We start from the raw sequence: 17,074 nt of genomic DNA, 5'->3' as shown, positions 1-17,074 counted from the left end.
AAAGCATTAATGAATTAAAAGATTCAAAATACATAAACACATCCTGCGGGGTAGTCCCAGACTAGAGTCAAGATAAGGTCTGGGACAGAGGCTTCAGAGCGGTCCAACAAAGAAGCCCTTACAAGCTGTTCCCAAATACATCCTGTAGACAAAGACGGGTTTCCCACAGAACTCGGTGCTAATTATGTGCAGCACCCTCGCGCTTTTATAACATCAAGCTAAGCCAAACATACTGTATTCTGTGACAGCTATCTGCGAACCTAAATGCATTATTATAATAAATTACAAGACACCTTTTTTAAGGGATCATTACATGAAAAATATACACATTTACTATTTCTGTCAAAACAAACAAGAAATGGAAGCAGCGCGTTTCAAAACTCTAAGTAATCATGTGCAATAAAATGAGTGATGACCAAAAAGAAACGGAAACTGAACTATTCAATAAACAGAAAGTATCGAGTGCGAGTAGAGAACAAAAGAGGCCACACTCGTAAAGGAGGTCCTGCGAACAGTAAAGATCTGCTGTGAGCTGGGGCACACTCGAGTCACTGCACATTTAATCATCGGGGTGTTTAAAGCTAAACAAAATCATGCTAATCTTACAGTCCAAGGTTTATGGGAAGTTCTGCAGTGGAGAATTTCCTGCATTGCATTTCTTCTAACAAGAGCCACCAGTTCTTAAGGTGAGGAATTTCAGGAAGTGAGCCGTCAGTGGTCAGTGAAACTAGTGTGTGCTGATTGGTTTCTGTTCTTGCAACAGACTGAAATGGTGTCAGATCCTTAGCGTACATTTTAATGTTCTTTCATGAAAAGAATGGCAAACGCCCACGCAAGAGTCTTTTTTCCTACTGACAAGCTAGCTGCTTAAACCTAATTAGAATGTGGATTATAGAACTGTTGCAAAAAATAACATTGATTTTATAGAAATTACTTTCATAGTGACAGATGAGACATTTGTTTATCGTGACTACATTATTACCAATAATTAAATCTTCACAAAGAAATGTAGTGCCTTGCTCCATGTCTTTTCATAGCACTAAATGACAGAATGCACCACTAAAACAAAGACAAGCCATTTCATGGGCTAATAGCTTTTGTCGCATTTGACATGAGAGAGACAAAGGCCTCTTAAAAGAAAGGACTTGGTCTGATGAGAAAGCCTTTTTATTTGTTTATTTTCCTGCTCCATCTCTGAGTGGATTTTCAAGCTGCTTCTCTTAGAGCTCTGTCACGTCGGTATCGCAGTGGAAAACCAGCTCAACACTGTGATCTTATAGACTGTTTGATGGCTTGAAATACTAACCTAAACTGGTTGGACGTTGTTCAAAGTGTAGTGATGTTGGACTTTCCTTTAAACTAACAGCGGCTGATGCTGAGCATGCTCGAGATTTGGTGAGTGGGTTTTGGAAACACTGCTCAGTAACAGTTTGAACAGCAGGAAATAAAAAAAAAAAAAAAGCCAATATATATGTTGAAAATATTTTCTATTTTCAATAATATTGTCAAATTAGGCATCATTCTTGATGTTCCTACTCTACTGACAGAGATTAATACTAACAAAGCTCAACTGTGGTCAAGTACGAACCTTGAACTGGGTCACCGCAAGATACGCCAGCTGAACGTACAGCTCAGGCTGGAACCAGTCTGAGCTGCCAGCTGTCCGGGACATCTGGCAGAGGCCCCGGTGCAGAAGATCTTTAATTAGGATCTTCAACAGAACCTCTACAGCATTGTGAGGGAGGCTGGGGACATTCTTAGTTCAAAGTGAGCTGGCTGAACAGACGTGTGTCTGCAAGAAGGTTGGTGCCAGTTGTAGTGGTATGGTGGACACCTGACACCTCAGGGAGGCGCTACAGGAGCCCTATTAGGCTTGGTTAGTCTGTGCCAGCCCCAGCGTTCCAAGAGGAGTGAAGTTCTTGAGGTAGCTGAAGCAAAACCTCAAAAGCCATCAGGCGACTCCAAGCAGGAAAGCGGTGTTCTACTCACGTGGTGTAGTGTGGGTGAGGTGCTACTGACTTCAACTAAGGATGTAGTCAGGTGATGTGGGGGATACTTTGAGGATGTCTTCAATCCCACCAACAGGCCTTCCTATACCAGAGTATAGAAACGTAGGAGATGACTCGCCCATCACCGTGAACGACATCATTAGGATGGTTAAAGAACGTTTTGTTTGTACCTCTGAAGGCCGTCCTGTAGCAAAGCCACGTGGCAACAGGCTTTCACCTCGGTGGCCTTAGGATGCCATCTCTGCTTTATGTGGATGTGGCTCTGATGGGTCATCAAGCGGTGGCCTCCAGCTCACACTGGAGTGGTTTGCTGCCATCATATTTACAAACTTAAGTGTCCACGCTGCCCACCCAGCAAGATGATGACAGAACCCCATTAGCCTTTCATGGCAGAAGGACAAAGACGCGTTTTCTTTAGCTCCCTCCTACATACTTGGTCAAAACTGGCCTGAGACACAGATCCAATTGACCATTACCCATGGTAAAATATATTCTAGTATAAAAGCATGACCCACACATACACAGAGAGAGAGAGCGAGAGCTGTGCAGGAAGTGGAAGCATCGTGGTGGAAGCAAAACAGCAAAAGTCAGAGGGAATTCATCCACACGTGAAGCGGAGTTTGGATCTTCTTTTGCTGCTGGTTCAGTGAATTTTGGTCAGAGAGACGAAACCTGCAGCATCAGAATCTGTGAGATGTCAAAGGTTGCAATACACTGACCACGTGTATCTTACCAGGCAGCCATGTGCTCACAGTTGGACTAATCACGGGCACGTTTTAGACGAGCGCTTTACACAGTGACTGTGAATGTTCCTTACATAGCGACAAACAATAATTTCATGACAAGCCAATGTCTGTATCCCATGTTTTTGCTTATCTGATTGGCTGAAGTCAGCCCATGGTAAAAAGGGACAAATGGTTAACCTAATCACCTGCCAAGTATTTTCTTCAAAGCAACTCAAAGTTTCAGCACTTCTCAGATAGTTCTGTGTAACAAAGTGAAGAAAGACGACATAAGAGACACTGTTATTTTAGAGACATGTCTACACCACGTTAAAGCTCGCCAACAGACCAAGTTACAGTTGGCCCCATCCATGCTGCTGATTATGCTTTCTTTGCTTCTTTGTTCTCTTGAGACCAAGCTCCACCATCATGTTGTTCAAGTTCCAGGATTTTAAATGAACTGCAGAGGACACCAGAAACTACAGGTTTATTTTATGGGCCTATATTACTGGAACATTCAGTGATGTATAAATTCAATGGTTTTGCACTAAAGTCAATGTCACACACTACCTTTAGACTGTGACAAAGGCATTGCCTTTCCCAAATATAAGCAGTATGTTGAAGACAAATGGAAACAAACCACACATCTCCTCCAGCAGGGCTACACACACTGTGAATGCAGCACCTGCACTATTTGAGAAACACACTTTTCCAAACAGTTACTTGAGATTATCATTTAGCTCTAAATTGCTGCCTCATCATAAGTGTGGACTGCTGCTGTTTGGTAATGTGTTTGATGAGACAAAAAAGATGGCAAAATTAGAGTATTTCAGAAGCAGGATTGTTCAATGTTTTTAGAAGATGGGTTTTATCACATGTTGCATCCTTTCTGCTTAGCTCTCAGATGGCCTGAGCACCATTAAGTCATTTCCTTCCAGTTTGCTGAGAGGCTTTTAGTCCATGCTTGCTTCTCTGACACTTGCATAAAGAGCAGGAAAGAAAAAAAACAGCTCTCTGGCCTCATGGCTCAGGGCTTCTGCAGCAGCCCAGCCAGACTCAACATCACACAGCTAAGTGGAAGCAGCACAAACCCTTTTAAAACCTCATGCTCTGCTCCTAATTAGGCCTGCAACTATTCATCGAGTCATTCCAATAATATGATTATAAATAAACTCGACGCAGGACGCCTTCATCAAAGCTCCTGATCAACAAACTCTGACCTGAAGAAAAGAAACTTTGTAGCTGCTCCATCCACCACTGTGTGTTTTACACAGAGAAAACCTGCAGTAACCAACAAGCTGTATTCAAATATGCAGATGAACTGTTAACCTAATGTGACACCACCTTTAAATTGTACAGCGTGCTGAAGGCTGACGGCAGCCGTCCCATTTTACATGGAAGCCATACCAGCAGGAAACAGGGCTGAGGCTAAAGGGGGGCATGGTTGCACCAGACCATCAACGTTTAAACGCTTTTGTAACTTTTTTAAAAGTCAAATAATATAAAATATTGTAATAATTACATTACATTCATATTTGTAAACATAAAAATAAAAGCTTTTGAAAGCCATTAAAAATGTCCTTGGGCCAGGTACACTTTTTTTTTTTTAAGGCGGGACACTGATTTATCATTAATATTAACTAATGCCTGCACCATCATAACGTCTGTTTCAGCAGCACAAAAACCTCCAGAAACAAAGCAAAGACATATTTTTTATGCCTTCATTTAGACTGCATATATATATCCTATATGGTCTTTGACTAATCTAGCTATCTATCTATACACATATACATACACACATTTATACACACACATATGTATTACTTAGGGGTGCAACGATACACAAAATTCACGGTTCGGTTCGGTTCGATACTTTGGTGTCACGGTTCGATATTTTTTCGATACAAAAAAAATGTTTTATGCATTTTTAATTTGTCATTTATTAAAATTATAAATATATATATTAACTCAAAAGTACAGTTTTTAAATTTAACCCTAACCCTTGTGCGTGTTTTTTATTGTGACAGCAAATGCGCACCTGCGGACCACTTATGTGCAGCCCTGGTTATTTAGCTCGTCATATTGCAGCCACAGAAATTCTTTTGTCCATGAAACCATAAAGCTGCACTTTCTTTTTGCCTTATAGTCTGATTTGTCATAACTTCTCCGTTTTGTGGTAAGCTTTTCTTTGGCTGTCACTTCTTCACCCTGACCTGTCTTATTTGGCTCAGCAGAACTGAAATGCTTTTACACACTCACTCACATAAGCTCAGCGAGTCTCTGCGCGATCAACCTCTCACATGTTTAAGCTGCGGGAGATTTCACTTGTCATGTTTGCATAGTAAGCTAACGATTAATAAGACGATGTCAGAGGAATTGGTGCACAAATTATCATCACTCACAGATCAGTGCTGTCGCTCTCTATACACAGTTCGCACGATTGCAAAGTGAAAGCAAAAAAACAAGCGCAAATTCAAACGCGACTTCAATATGTCACATATTGACAGTGGCTCACCGATGCCAATGACATAATTACCCAGCTACATTTCTGAAAGAATGCAAAAGCATTGACATATATTTTTCCTTCCTACAATAGCCCGACGGGCAGGGCAGAGATACATTTTGGTAGCCCGTCTGAAAAAAATCACTAGCCCCAGGATGTCAGGCTAGCGATATTGCGAGCCCTGTATCTGATTGAGGAATCACTCATCTTTGGAAAAGAGAGTTTATTACAGAGAAATGTCTCTTTCCAAAATAAAAGCTATACTATCCGCTTCTTCTGGGCTATATTCTCAGCAGCATAAGGAGAATCATGTGCTAACAGCTGTCTAAATGACTCGGCTAAAGTTAGTAGCATGCTTGTTGTTTTTGTCTTTGTACTAGGATGATGTCAGAGTAAATGTGCAGTCATATTCGTTGTGTTCCCACTAGTGCTTTCAGGTTAATCTCGTTGAAATGACCTTAACGCCACAACACGGCAAATCTCCGTTAACGAGCTACCGCCGATCGCCCCGTGCATGGGGCTAGACGGCTAACACGTTAACGAGCTAACTGCGCTAACACACTAGTTCACACCAATGTAATTGAGCATTGCATGGCACATCCAACATACTGTTTTACTTTAGTCCATGACTCGCTTACCTTCAGGGTCATACGTCACATGAAAACCAAAATAATTCCAAACGCCAGATCTGAATGAGGGTGGGGGAGGTGCCCTGCGCTCTTCCTTCTGACTATGCTGTCTGTGTGGAGCGCTCAGTGGATCTGCGCTCGACAGTGCAGCCTAGGCGGAGTAGTCGAACACAGATTCACTAAGCACTCCACACAGACAGCATCGTCAGAAGGAAAGTTGATAAAATAAATTACAAATGTTGTATTGTTCGATACATATGCGTACCGAACCGAAAGCACTGTATCGAACGGTTCAATATCGATACGAATATCGTTGCACCCCTAGTATTACTGAATATTTATTACTGCTCATTAATAAGAGACAAGTATTTCCTGTCCGATTACTCGATTACACTGTCAACCAGGCCTGGACTTAAAGCAAAGAACCCCGAGTAGTTTATTCCAAACCCTGATACGGATCAGCAGAAGACACTGGGCATATGATCAACAACTGACATTTTGCAGTCGTGACAACATGTTATAATAAGAGTTGGTTAGGTTGTCCTTATGAGGCATTTGTTCAGGATTCTGAGTTTTATGCACCCATTTGTACCTTTTGTGTGTCAAATTATAGAGGAAATGTCTACATTAATGTAAAGGAAATCCAGCATACTGAGGTCAAACCCATTGGTATTCTTTCAAATGATTTATTGTGCTGTAGATCAACTTTTCTCAGTTAATATTATTAAAATATCTGTATGAGCACATGTGCGTTAAATGTACTTTTGTTTGGGAAAACAGACTTTTTAAATATTAACGTATCAACTATTCATGTAAACGATGAATTAATTAATTTAAAACATTTACCAACCCCCAGACTTTAGTAGCTTTAATGTGTTCATAGAGATTTCTGCTCTCATTTAAATGTTCTTATATGTTCTTAGCGTTTTATGACAGTTGTTTTAGGAATCCTGTTTAATTCAACTATGTTGATGAATAGGGCTGGGCCATATTATACCGTTCACGGTAATACCGGTATAATGTTAGGCAACGATAGGAAAATGAAATATCGCGATAGAATGGGAGTAAAACGCGCAGTGCCTTTGTTTTCATACGCACATGGCCGATTGTTGAGTGAAACAGATGAACCAGAATTGGTTTGTAAAAATGGTGAAACTTCCGTGATGTGGAACTGGTTTGGTGTTTGTCCATCAGATACACAACAAAGCACATTTTTTTGCAGAACATGCAAGCGGCCGTCGTTATTGTCGTATTTGTCGGACTAAGATGCTCTTAAATCTGGGAGCAATCTGGGTCCTAAACTCCGTATACTTCAGGTCAAACAACACTGCAGCATCACTTAGAGTTAAAAACTGTCTAAATTCTTTCATCTTTAATAAAACGATCAGCATTGCTGCTTTACCAGGTGTAACTATAAAGTTTAACTTCCAGGCATCCATGAAAACAAAAGTTATTACATTTAACAGAGTTAGAAGTTAGCAGGAAGCTAGCGGAAGTTAGCTCGCTAGTTTCGCTAGTTACCTAAGCATGATATTGCACGTTCTGACTGAGAGATTTCTGAAAAAATTCAAACGTACAGCTCTGCTATCACTTCCAACATAAATGAAGACAGGAAACTAAACAGCAGTGACGTTTGTAGGGTTACTGAAGTTGGGCTAGCTGGTATATAATGATGTGCTACGTGATCGCTAGCGACACAGCTATGTTAGCATAACATAAACAGTGAAGCTGGAGGACGAACACTAACACTTTTCCACTTATAAAAGTTAACGTGAAGGTTCTTCATGGTTAGAGACAAATGCAATCGCATGGCAGGATGCTGTAAACGGACCAAACTTCAGTCAGGAGAACAACTGAGATAATCCATCCACAATACGAGGTTAGTCATTAATATACTGCAACAACATGGGAATAGAGCAGCTGCCAGAGAATTCAACATTAATGAATCAATGGTACAGAAGTGGAGGAAGCAAGAAGAATGAGTTTAATAAAGTTTGATTTATCTGACTGCTTTGTTTCACTTAATGTGCCTTATAATCCCGTGCACCTTATGGTCCGAAAAATACGTACTGCACACTGCAGTTTAATGTTGCAAAGCACCTCTTTTTAACTTCAGTGGATATTATACATGGTTATGCTCAGGATATGTCAGCCCATTTCTACTGGAAATGCCTTTTGGTTAAACTTTCAGCAAGGAATTTGCATTTGCACTGTTATATTTTTATTAAGCTTTAATGTACATAAAAACCAGCTTCTTGTTTAAGTGAAAATAAATGGAAGGTTGTCTTTTTGCACTAGTAATGTTGTGGAGTTGTGTTTTGTCTCGCATCAATTATATCGTCGGTTATATCGTTATCGCAAATTTTCAAATATATATCGTGATAAATATTTTTGGCCATATCGCCCTGCTCTATTGATGAAGATGACAAAAAGCAGCATTTCAGATGTTTCACAACAGCTGCTGTGTGATTGGTTAGCAACACTTTAAGTTCACAACTTGGTTTACAAATCAATCATTGTAATATTGGATTTGTCCTCTTTAGCTTCTGATGAAGTAACGACATCAACCTGCATGTGCACCGTCAGAGAGGTGAGGGGCTGAGGTGCAGCTACTGTCCCTGTGTTTCCTCCACAGCCAGCTGGGTGGATGGTGACTGCAGGGGAAATTCCGCAAAGAGAAGAACACGGTCCAACTTTTTATAACTGTAAATGGGCCGACACCAGAATCCTGACTTTAGCAAAAATGAATTACCAACAAATGGACTGACAGTTCAATTGTTTCCATTTTCTTTCGGGGAGTTTAAGAACTTAAAACAACTAAATATTAGGGGTGCAACGATATTCGTATCGATATTGAACCGTTCGATATAGAGCTGGGCGATATATCGAGTTTTTAAAACATATCGATATATTTTTATACGAGATATAAGATGTGACAATATCCTTTATATCGATATAGTCTATGTTACGTTATAATTATAGTTGTGGAGCCGCAAGTTTGCCTCTCTTTCGTCCACTTTTGTCTCTACGCAACGTTACTCCGCCTCGCCTTGACTGAAGACAACTCCCCCTCCTACCCCATCGCTTCACGTGCAGGCAGCGACAAGACGGACACGGCAAATCTCCGTTAACGAGTTACTGCGCATCGCCCCATGCGTGGGGCTGGACGGCGTCAACGTGCTAACGAGCTAAACATGCTAACGAGCTAACCGCGCTAATGAGCTAACCGCGCTAACCCTAAAATCCTTTCATTCTCTCAAAAGTTGATAGCGCGCCTTATGTATGAATTCTGGTTGTGCTTGATGGCCGCGCACCGATTTTATGTGGAACACGGCACTCAGCAATCTGTCAAAAATGTTTGAGTACGACTTTGGTAAGCTACGGAGCTGCACCGCTTGATAGATTGTCGGCGCATTACGGCTACCGAGGAGCTTCGCGGAGTGATACGTACTGTGCATCAACGTAATATTACCGTATTGTGTGTGTATAAAGACCATAAATGGCACCTGTAAGAGACGTGGTTATGAAGCGGATTTCAAACTCCAGGCTATCAGTCACACAGTAAAACTTGGGAACAGAGCAGCTGTGAAATCTGTCTGTCTTTGTTATTACGCTCAGCGTCTTTTAGTTTACATTTTGACTGCACAATTGTGAGCTCTTTGTTTAGCACAAAAACAACCTTGTTTTCTTTTATTTATGGAGCATTATTATTTAATGAATGCTCATAATTTAATTTTGAGTAATTTTTCATGTACATCTGATCTGTGCTGTATGTTAATAAAAGTGCCTGTGTGACATCTGGGACACAGCTTTGACTAAGAACTCTTTTTGTTCTTACTTTATGGCTTAAAAAAAATATCGAGATATATATCTTATATCGCCATCCAGCTAAAAAATATCGAGATATGAATTTTGGGTCATATCGCCCAGCCCTAGTTCGATACAGTGCTTTCGGTTCAGTACGCATATGTATCGAACAATACAACATTTGTAATTTATTTTATCAATTTTCCTTCTGACGATGCTGTCTGTGTTGAGAACTCAGTGGATCTGTGTTCGACTACTCCGCCTAGGCTGCACTGTCGAGCGCAGATCCACTGAGTGCTCCACACAGACAGCATCGTCAGAAGGAAGAGCGCAGGGCACCTCCCCCACCCTCATTCAGATCTGGCGTTTGGAATTATTTTGGTTTTCATGTGACGTATGACCCTGAAGGTAAGCGAGTCATGGACTAAAGTAAAGTATGTTGGATGTGCCATGCAATGCTCAATTACATGGGTGTGAACTAGTGTGTTAGCGCAGTTAGCTCGTTAACGTGTTGGCCGTCTAGCCCCATGCACGGAGCGATCGGCGGTAGCTCGTTAACGGAGATTTGCCGTGTTGTGGCGTTAAGGTCATTTCAACGAGATTAACCTGAAAGCACTAGTGGGAACACAACGAATATGACTGCACATTTACGCCGACATCATCCTAGTGCAAAGACAAAAACAACAAGCATGCTACTAACTTTAGCCGAGTCATTTAGACAGCTGTTAGCACATGATTCTCCTTATGCTGCTGAGAATATAGCCCAGAAGAAGCGGATAGTATAGCTTTTATTTTGGAAAGAGACATTTCTCTGTAATAAACTCTCTTTTCCAAAGATGAGTGATTCCTCAATCAGATACAGGGCTCGCAATATCGCTAGCCCGACGTCCTGGAGCTAGCGATTTTTTTCAGTCGGGCTACCAAAATCTATCTCTTCCCTGCCCGTCGGGCTATTGTAGGAAAAACATATGTCAATGCTTTTGCATTCTTTCAGAAATGTAGCTGGGTAATTATGTCATTGGCATCGGTGAGCCACTGTCAATATGTGACATATTGAAGTCGCGTTTGAATTTGCGCTTGTTTTTTTGCTTTCACTTTGCAATCGTGCGAACTGTGTATAGAGAGCGACAGCACTGATCTGTGAGTGATGATAATTTGTGCACCAATTCCTCTGACATCGTCTTATTAATCGTTAGCTTACTATGCAAACATGACAAGTGAAATCTCCCGCAGCTTAAACATGTGAGAGGTTGATCGCGCAGAGAATCGCTGAGCTTATGTGAGTGAGTGTGTAAAAGCATTTCAGTTCTGCTGAGCCAAATAAGACAGGTCAGGGTGAAGAAGTGACAGCCAAAGAAAAGCTTACCACAAAACGGAGAAGTTATGACAAATCAGACTATAAGGCAAAAAGAAAGTGCAGCTTTATGGTTTCATGGACAAAAGAATTTCTGTGGCTGCAATATGACGAGCTAAATAACCAGGGCTGCACATAAGTGGTCCGCAGGTGCGCATTCGCTGTCAAAATAAAAAACACGCACAAGGGTTAGGGTTAAATTTAAAAACTGTACTTTTGAGTTAAAATATATATTTATAATTTTAATAAATGACAAATTAAAAATGCATGAACATTTTTTTGTATCGAAAAAATATCGAACCGTGACACCAAAGTATCGAACCGAATCGAACCGTGAATTTTGTGTATCGTTGCACCCCTACTAAATATGTAACAGATGTGCTGCTGATAAAAATATCACCTTTAGTTACAACCATATAAGAGCAAATAACTATAGACAGTAAAGATGGGAATCACCAGACACCCAATAATAATTTTTTTTTATCATATTTCACTCACAATATGAAATTATTGTCACATTTTTTGATATGCTGTAACAATTGGTGTGTTTTTTTGCTGACATTCAGATTGTCAAACATGGCGAGACGGTGACTAAAACCTGCCACAGACTGAGTCTGCTATCAGTCATCAATCACATGAGGTAAAGCTGGCAATTACCTGCAGTCTGTTTCCAGTAATACAGTAATGATCTGTGATAAACCTGTGAAAATTACAAATGTGTTGCTGTTTGCAGAGATAGAAATTCACAGAAAACAGAAATGATCATTTAACTATTACATCTGCACAACCAGCTGACAGCCAGCTGAGCTTCAGACTAATGGGAACAGTGTGTGCATGTCAACAGTGACTGCAGTCAGTCCAAGCCAGACTGAATCTCTTTGCATTTGCTTTCCTGTCTGTAATATTCTCACAGTATTTTAACTGAATGAAAACATATCAATATTAGGTGCCCCTGTGTAGATACCGTATCACCACGCCTATCCCTAATAGACAGATGACACATGAGAGTCCATGTTTTAGAAGATCTCTGTAAATCTTCACATTTTTACAGTTTCGTGTCAAACATTTTACAAAGCGATGTCGAAATTCTTGTCACGAGAGCATGAACGTCAGCTTCCCTAACCACGGGCTGCCTCACTCATGTGATCCGATCACATGACAGATCCTCCATCTGGCCCATACGACCAACAGGCTGTGTAATATAGTTCTGCCTGTAAAACACTGCAAAGACGCAAATATGACATTTTAAATTCGTGACCAGTTGAGTGTACCACATATCCCCGCACGCTGAGTATATCTCATCAATAGTTCCAGACATTGGTGAAAGGCAGCATGCTAGCGTGGCTACGCTGCTGTTTGACAGAAATGACATATTCTTAAACGCAGCATGTACAGCAGCAGTACGGTTCAATTGCCGAATTACTCGCATTTAATTATTAATATTTATAAAATAAAAGCTGGTTTGTTTAACACCCTGTGTACAGCAGCACAGGTGGATAGTTAGCTAACGCTAATGCCCTCTAATGCTGCGTCCCGGTTCAATGGGATATCCAAGACTTAAGCACAATCTTACATCTTTATATTTTCACACTGCACATTAACCTATTGCACGAGTCCGTAAACATACTGTCCCTTGTGCCATTTTAAATGCTACATTTATACATTGAGTCAAAGTTATCCCGTTTCCTACCGTAACTACACCACCGAACGCAACAACAACCTTGTTAGCTGGTAGCTTGCATTAGCAACGTACTTAGCCTGGGCTGAGAGATGTAGTTCCTGGTCACAGCCTGGGTATGTGTCCTCGAAGCCGCTGCCAGGCCGTTCACATCCATCGCCCTGTTTGCCACCAGTGTTGCCATTGTCGGATAAGGTACAGAAACCTGAGAAATCTGACGCTGGTTGACGTGCTTTGCTAAGAGCTACTGAATGACAGCAGAGCGCGAGTCATGTGACACACAGGAAACGGATGTTTGGTAAAGGCCAGGGACTCAAAGCAGTGAGAAGTAGCTGCTTCTGACAGAAACGTAATGAGTGTACAGTAAGTAGCAAACGATTAGGAATGAAAAGCTAACAGCAAGGCTGTTTAACGTGAACTGAAGAGGATTTTCTTTGTAGCTGTGGGATTCCACAGTGAGATATTTGGATTTGTTAAGTATTTAAGATTAAATTTAGATCATTTCATTACAGATCGTGAAGGTAATATATTTTACAACCTACTAGCAAACAAATCCAATACCTAAATTAATTAATGCAGAAGAAACGCATTATGAAAAAGTTAAAAATAAACTGGGATAAAATGTGATTTTAGTTATTATTTATAAAAACATGCTCACTGTGAAGGAATGAAGAAATCACTGCCTGCATCGTAAAACTGACCTCACAGCTGCAACTGAATATGAAACACATTTTAATAAATGATTGAAAAAGGGAAAAAGCTCAAGTTTATCATATTATCCATATCTGCCAGCAGCCTCTCTTATCACACTACTCTTCCTCAGTCTGCATTTCTTAACCTCTCCAGTTTTACTGTCATGCTATTATATTTTTCAGATTAGTTCTACAAACTCTGGACTCTACTAGGTTTATTTATGGTTCCCCAACTACTCTGCACAGCCAGAAACCTGCCTGGTTCTTCAAAATCCTGCTCCTCACATACAAGGTCTTAAATAACCAGGCCCCATCTTATCTTAATGACCTTGTAGTACCATATCACCCTATTAGAGCAGCAGGGAGTGATCACGTTTTTATATACATATGTTTTTTTAACCACCATTTGTCTTTGACATCTTATTTTTCTAATGAAGTGGTTTGTTTCCTTGAAAGTAAAACTCACGTTAAAAGGATGCATTAATAGGAACTGACAAGTAGAGTGGTGAAGCATATGATCCTTGTTGTTGTCCAACCCAGATGTAGGTTTAAAACCAAAGTAATCCCAAATGTGCAGCGTGTCCTGGGAAGTTGATCTGGTGATGAGCAAAGATCGCGTTTGGCCAAAACACTCTATATTCAGCGCGATTCTTACACCCACTAAAAACAGAGCGTTGGCTTGATACGAAAAGCCTCTGCAAGCTTTTAATGATTTGTTTTTTCATTTAGAAAAAGACAAACAGAGCGAGACGATCTTTGGTGCTGTTAGCTGCAGTGGGGTCTGGTTCTCCTGTTCTTCTGTTTTTTAACCTACTTTTTTATTTCACCTCAGTGTCACAGTTGTCCCTCCAGCACTGACACTGTTCATGAGATATTTAAAATGTGATTGAGATGAAAAGTGGCTCGCAGCTTAAAGAACAGCTGTGTCTAATGTGCTCTTCATGTGTTTCATCTCCCTACCTCTCTCTCATACACACTCACGTCCACAAACACATATTCGGCAGCACAATGTCCTGCTGAGTGTACTGTTGAGTGAAAGCTAAAATGACATGATTGCACACATTTTCTCTTTAAATTTTTTTTGCTTTGCTGTGTTCTCATTTTGGAAGCTCTGATCCATTCTCATTTTTCCCTGCGTGTCCTGTCCAGTAGCTGTAACCGAAGGTGGGTTTTTTAACCATGGCCCTTTCACAATCAACACACCGGCAGTTGCACAGAGCATACACATACACACAGCTCTCTCACAGTAGAAAAGCACTACAGATTGAAGTGGTAAGTACTGCCATGGTGAGGCTGACAGCAGCCCCTAGAGAGCTCATCAAAATGTTTCAGGCCGCATGCAAAAAATAGCAAATTAATGCAAGTGAAGGGCTTCTGCCTACAGGAGCATTGCCCTCATTTTAGAAATACCATTTTTCCCCCCTGAGTCTTTTATGATGAGTTCAGAGTGTTATGATTTCCCTCAAACTCCTCAGATCTACCCATCTAGGAAAATAGGTGTCAAAATACTCATGCAATTATTTTGCATGTTGATGTTGTTGAAGGGCTCAAACAGTGTCCTGAATTGTAAACTGCATTGTAACAAACTACTGCAAATAATGTGGTAAACTATGTTACCGTGGTATCTAATAATGTTACTGTTATTGTTTTTTAACAAACGGACAAATGATCACTAACATTTGTTTCCAGTGTTCTAATGCAGTCTTGTCAGCCTCGCATGCTGTGACTGGAGAATACAATTAACCAAAATTCACTCTGTCACTTTATGTTATGCATTGTCACGCTGTGCGATGTTATGTTGTTCCACATCTGTCATTATCTTAGAGTTTACTAAGGTAGGACAGCTCTGGAGGTAGAGCAGGCGTCTCAACTGAAAGGTTGCCAGTTCAATCCCTGCCACTAACCCCAAATACCTTCAGATGTATCCCTTGGAGCAGTAGTGTGTGGTAATGTGCAGAGATGATAGACTGATCATACACACCTCAAGTAGGAAATATAATGTTACCATAGTTATGATTTAAATAAAACATCATAAAAACACCCCGCTGCATTATTGGTAAACTGTGCATAGCATCATAAGTAAAACGAATTACTTCTTCTCTCTGTGTTAAATGTATTAATAGTAATACTGTTTAACATATGTTCATTTTTTAGCTCATTTTAAAAACATATATATTGTCCAGTGTCCAGGATCATATTCTATGAATCATGTCTGTAGTTGCTGACCTGTGAGGAGCACAAATCCATGAACACAATCTGTTGTTCAGGAGTGATGGTGCTGGTTCAACTAATAATATTCACATATTCACATAAATGATCATTTGAAAGTGCTATATACATCTCAAAACTGGCTTATCCGGTCTTTAATTCTGACGTCACTAGCCGTGTCTGGGCCTAAACTCCGCTGCAGGTCCATAAATCAAACGATCACTGTGGCATTACTGAGAGTTGAAAAACTGTCTAAAGTCTTTCATCTTTAATAAAATGATCAGCGTTCTGCTCTACCAGGGGTAACAATTGAGTTTAACATCCAGGCATCCATGAAAACGGAATTTATGACATTTAACGGAGTTAGAAGTTAGCAGGGAGTTAGCTCGCTAGCTTCTATCTAAATACAATATAGCATGTCCTGACTGCCGGGTTTTGGAAACAAATTAAAACGTACAGCTCTGTTATCACTTCCAGCATAAATGAAGACAGAAAACTAAACAGCAGTGACGTTTGTAGGGTTACTGAAGTTGGGCTAGCTGGTATATAATGATGTGCTACGTGACCGTTAGCGACACAGCTATGTTAGCATAATATAAACAAGCTAACTTTTTTTCCACTGGATAGAAGTTAACGTGAGTGTTCTCGGTGGTCAGGAACAAATGTAATCGCATGGCAGGATGCTGTAAAAGGACCAAACTTCAGGAGAACAACTGAGATAATCCATCCACAATACGAGGTTAGTCATTCATATACTGCTGCATGGGCTGGGCTGTAGCTACATCCTAAGGTTTTAAAAACTGAGCTTAAATAAATGATTAGCGGTAATAAAAGCCGAGGGAGGTCAACAGTGATCGCTGACTGTTTTAGGAGCTTTTTGAGATCAAATAGAAGAAAATACAAAACATTAAACATGTTAACAACACAAAAGCCATATTAAACGCAGACTACTTTAGGCCCGGAAGTAGGATTCGTCACGTCATCACTTAATGACCGGATTGTGTGTGTGTCCATTGTTAGATACTCCTTGGGATATTGTGTTTTTCTTTTTTATTCGGTTTGGTTTGTGTAGATGTTTTTTTTTCTTTTCAGGCATTTCTTTTCCCGATTTGTTTCTAGGCCGTGTACATGATTTGTATATGTTCACCTATCATTGTTTGATCTGATTCTTGATTCTACTGCAATTCATTGTATTTTGGTCTCGACCAGGCCTCCATTCATCGTCTTCAGATGGTCCAAAATGCAGCTGCTCGCCTGCTAACTGGTACCAAACAGAGAGAGCATACAGTATAACTCCAGTTTTGGCTTCTCTACACTGGCTTCCTGTCGCCTACAGGATCCAATTTCAACTTTGACTTTTTGTTTTTAAGTCACTTAATGCCCAAGCTCTTCTTACCTGTCTGAGCTCCTTTCTGTTTATGCTCCAGGAAAAAACATGAGGTCTAGGTCAAAATGACTGCTGTCCATCCCAC

At 40.5% G+C, this 17,074-nt stretch overlaps 1 protein-coding gene across 1 annotated transcript in view; it reads right to left on the bottom strand.

Annotated features, from left to right (window-relative positions):
• atp6v1ba (ATPase, H+ transporting, lysosomal, V1 subunit B, member a) overlaps positions 1-13,031 on the bottom strand; it is a 44,794-nt gene extending 31,763 nt beyond the window's left edge. Inside the window, exon 1 of the mRNA XM_026189747.1 lies at positions 12,778-13,031. Within this exon, the coding sequence (XP_026045532.1) occupies positions 12,778-12,886 (109 nt within the window). The 5' untranslated portion in view covers positions 12,887-13,031. The remainder of the gene's footprint in view (positions 1-12,777) is intronic.
• Between the last annotated feature and the right edge of the window lie 4,043 nt (positions 13,032-17,074).

The sequence above is a fragment of the Astatotilapia calliptera genome, chromosome 13, assembly GCF_900246225.1.
Source record: "Astatotilapia calliptera chromosome 13, fAstCal1.2, whole genome shotgun sequence".
NCBI classification, from domain to species: Eukaryota; Metazoa; Chordata; class Actinopteri; order Cichliformes; family Cichlidae; genus Astatotilapia; species Astatotilapia calliptera.
Note: the sequence above shows the minus strand (reverse complement) of the source record. Positions and strands in the feature narration are given on the sequence as shown.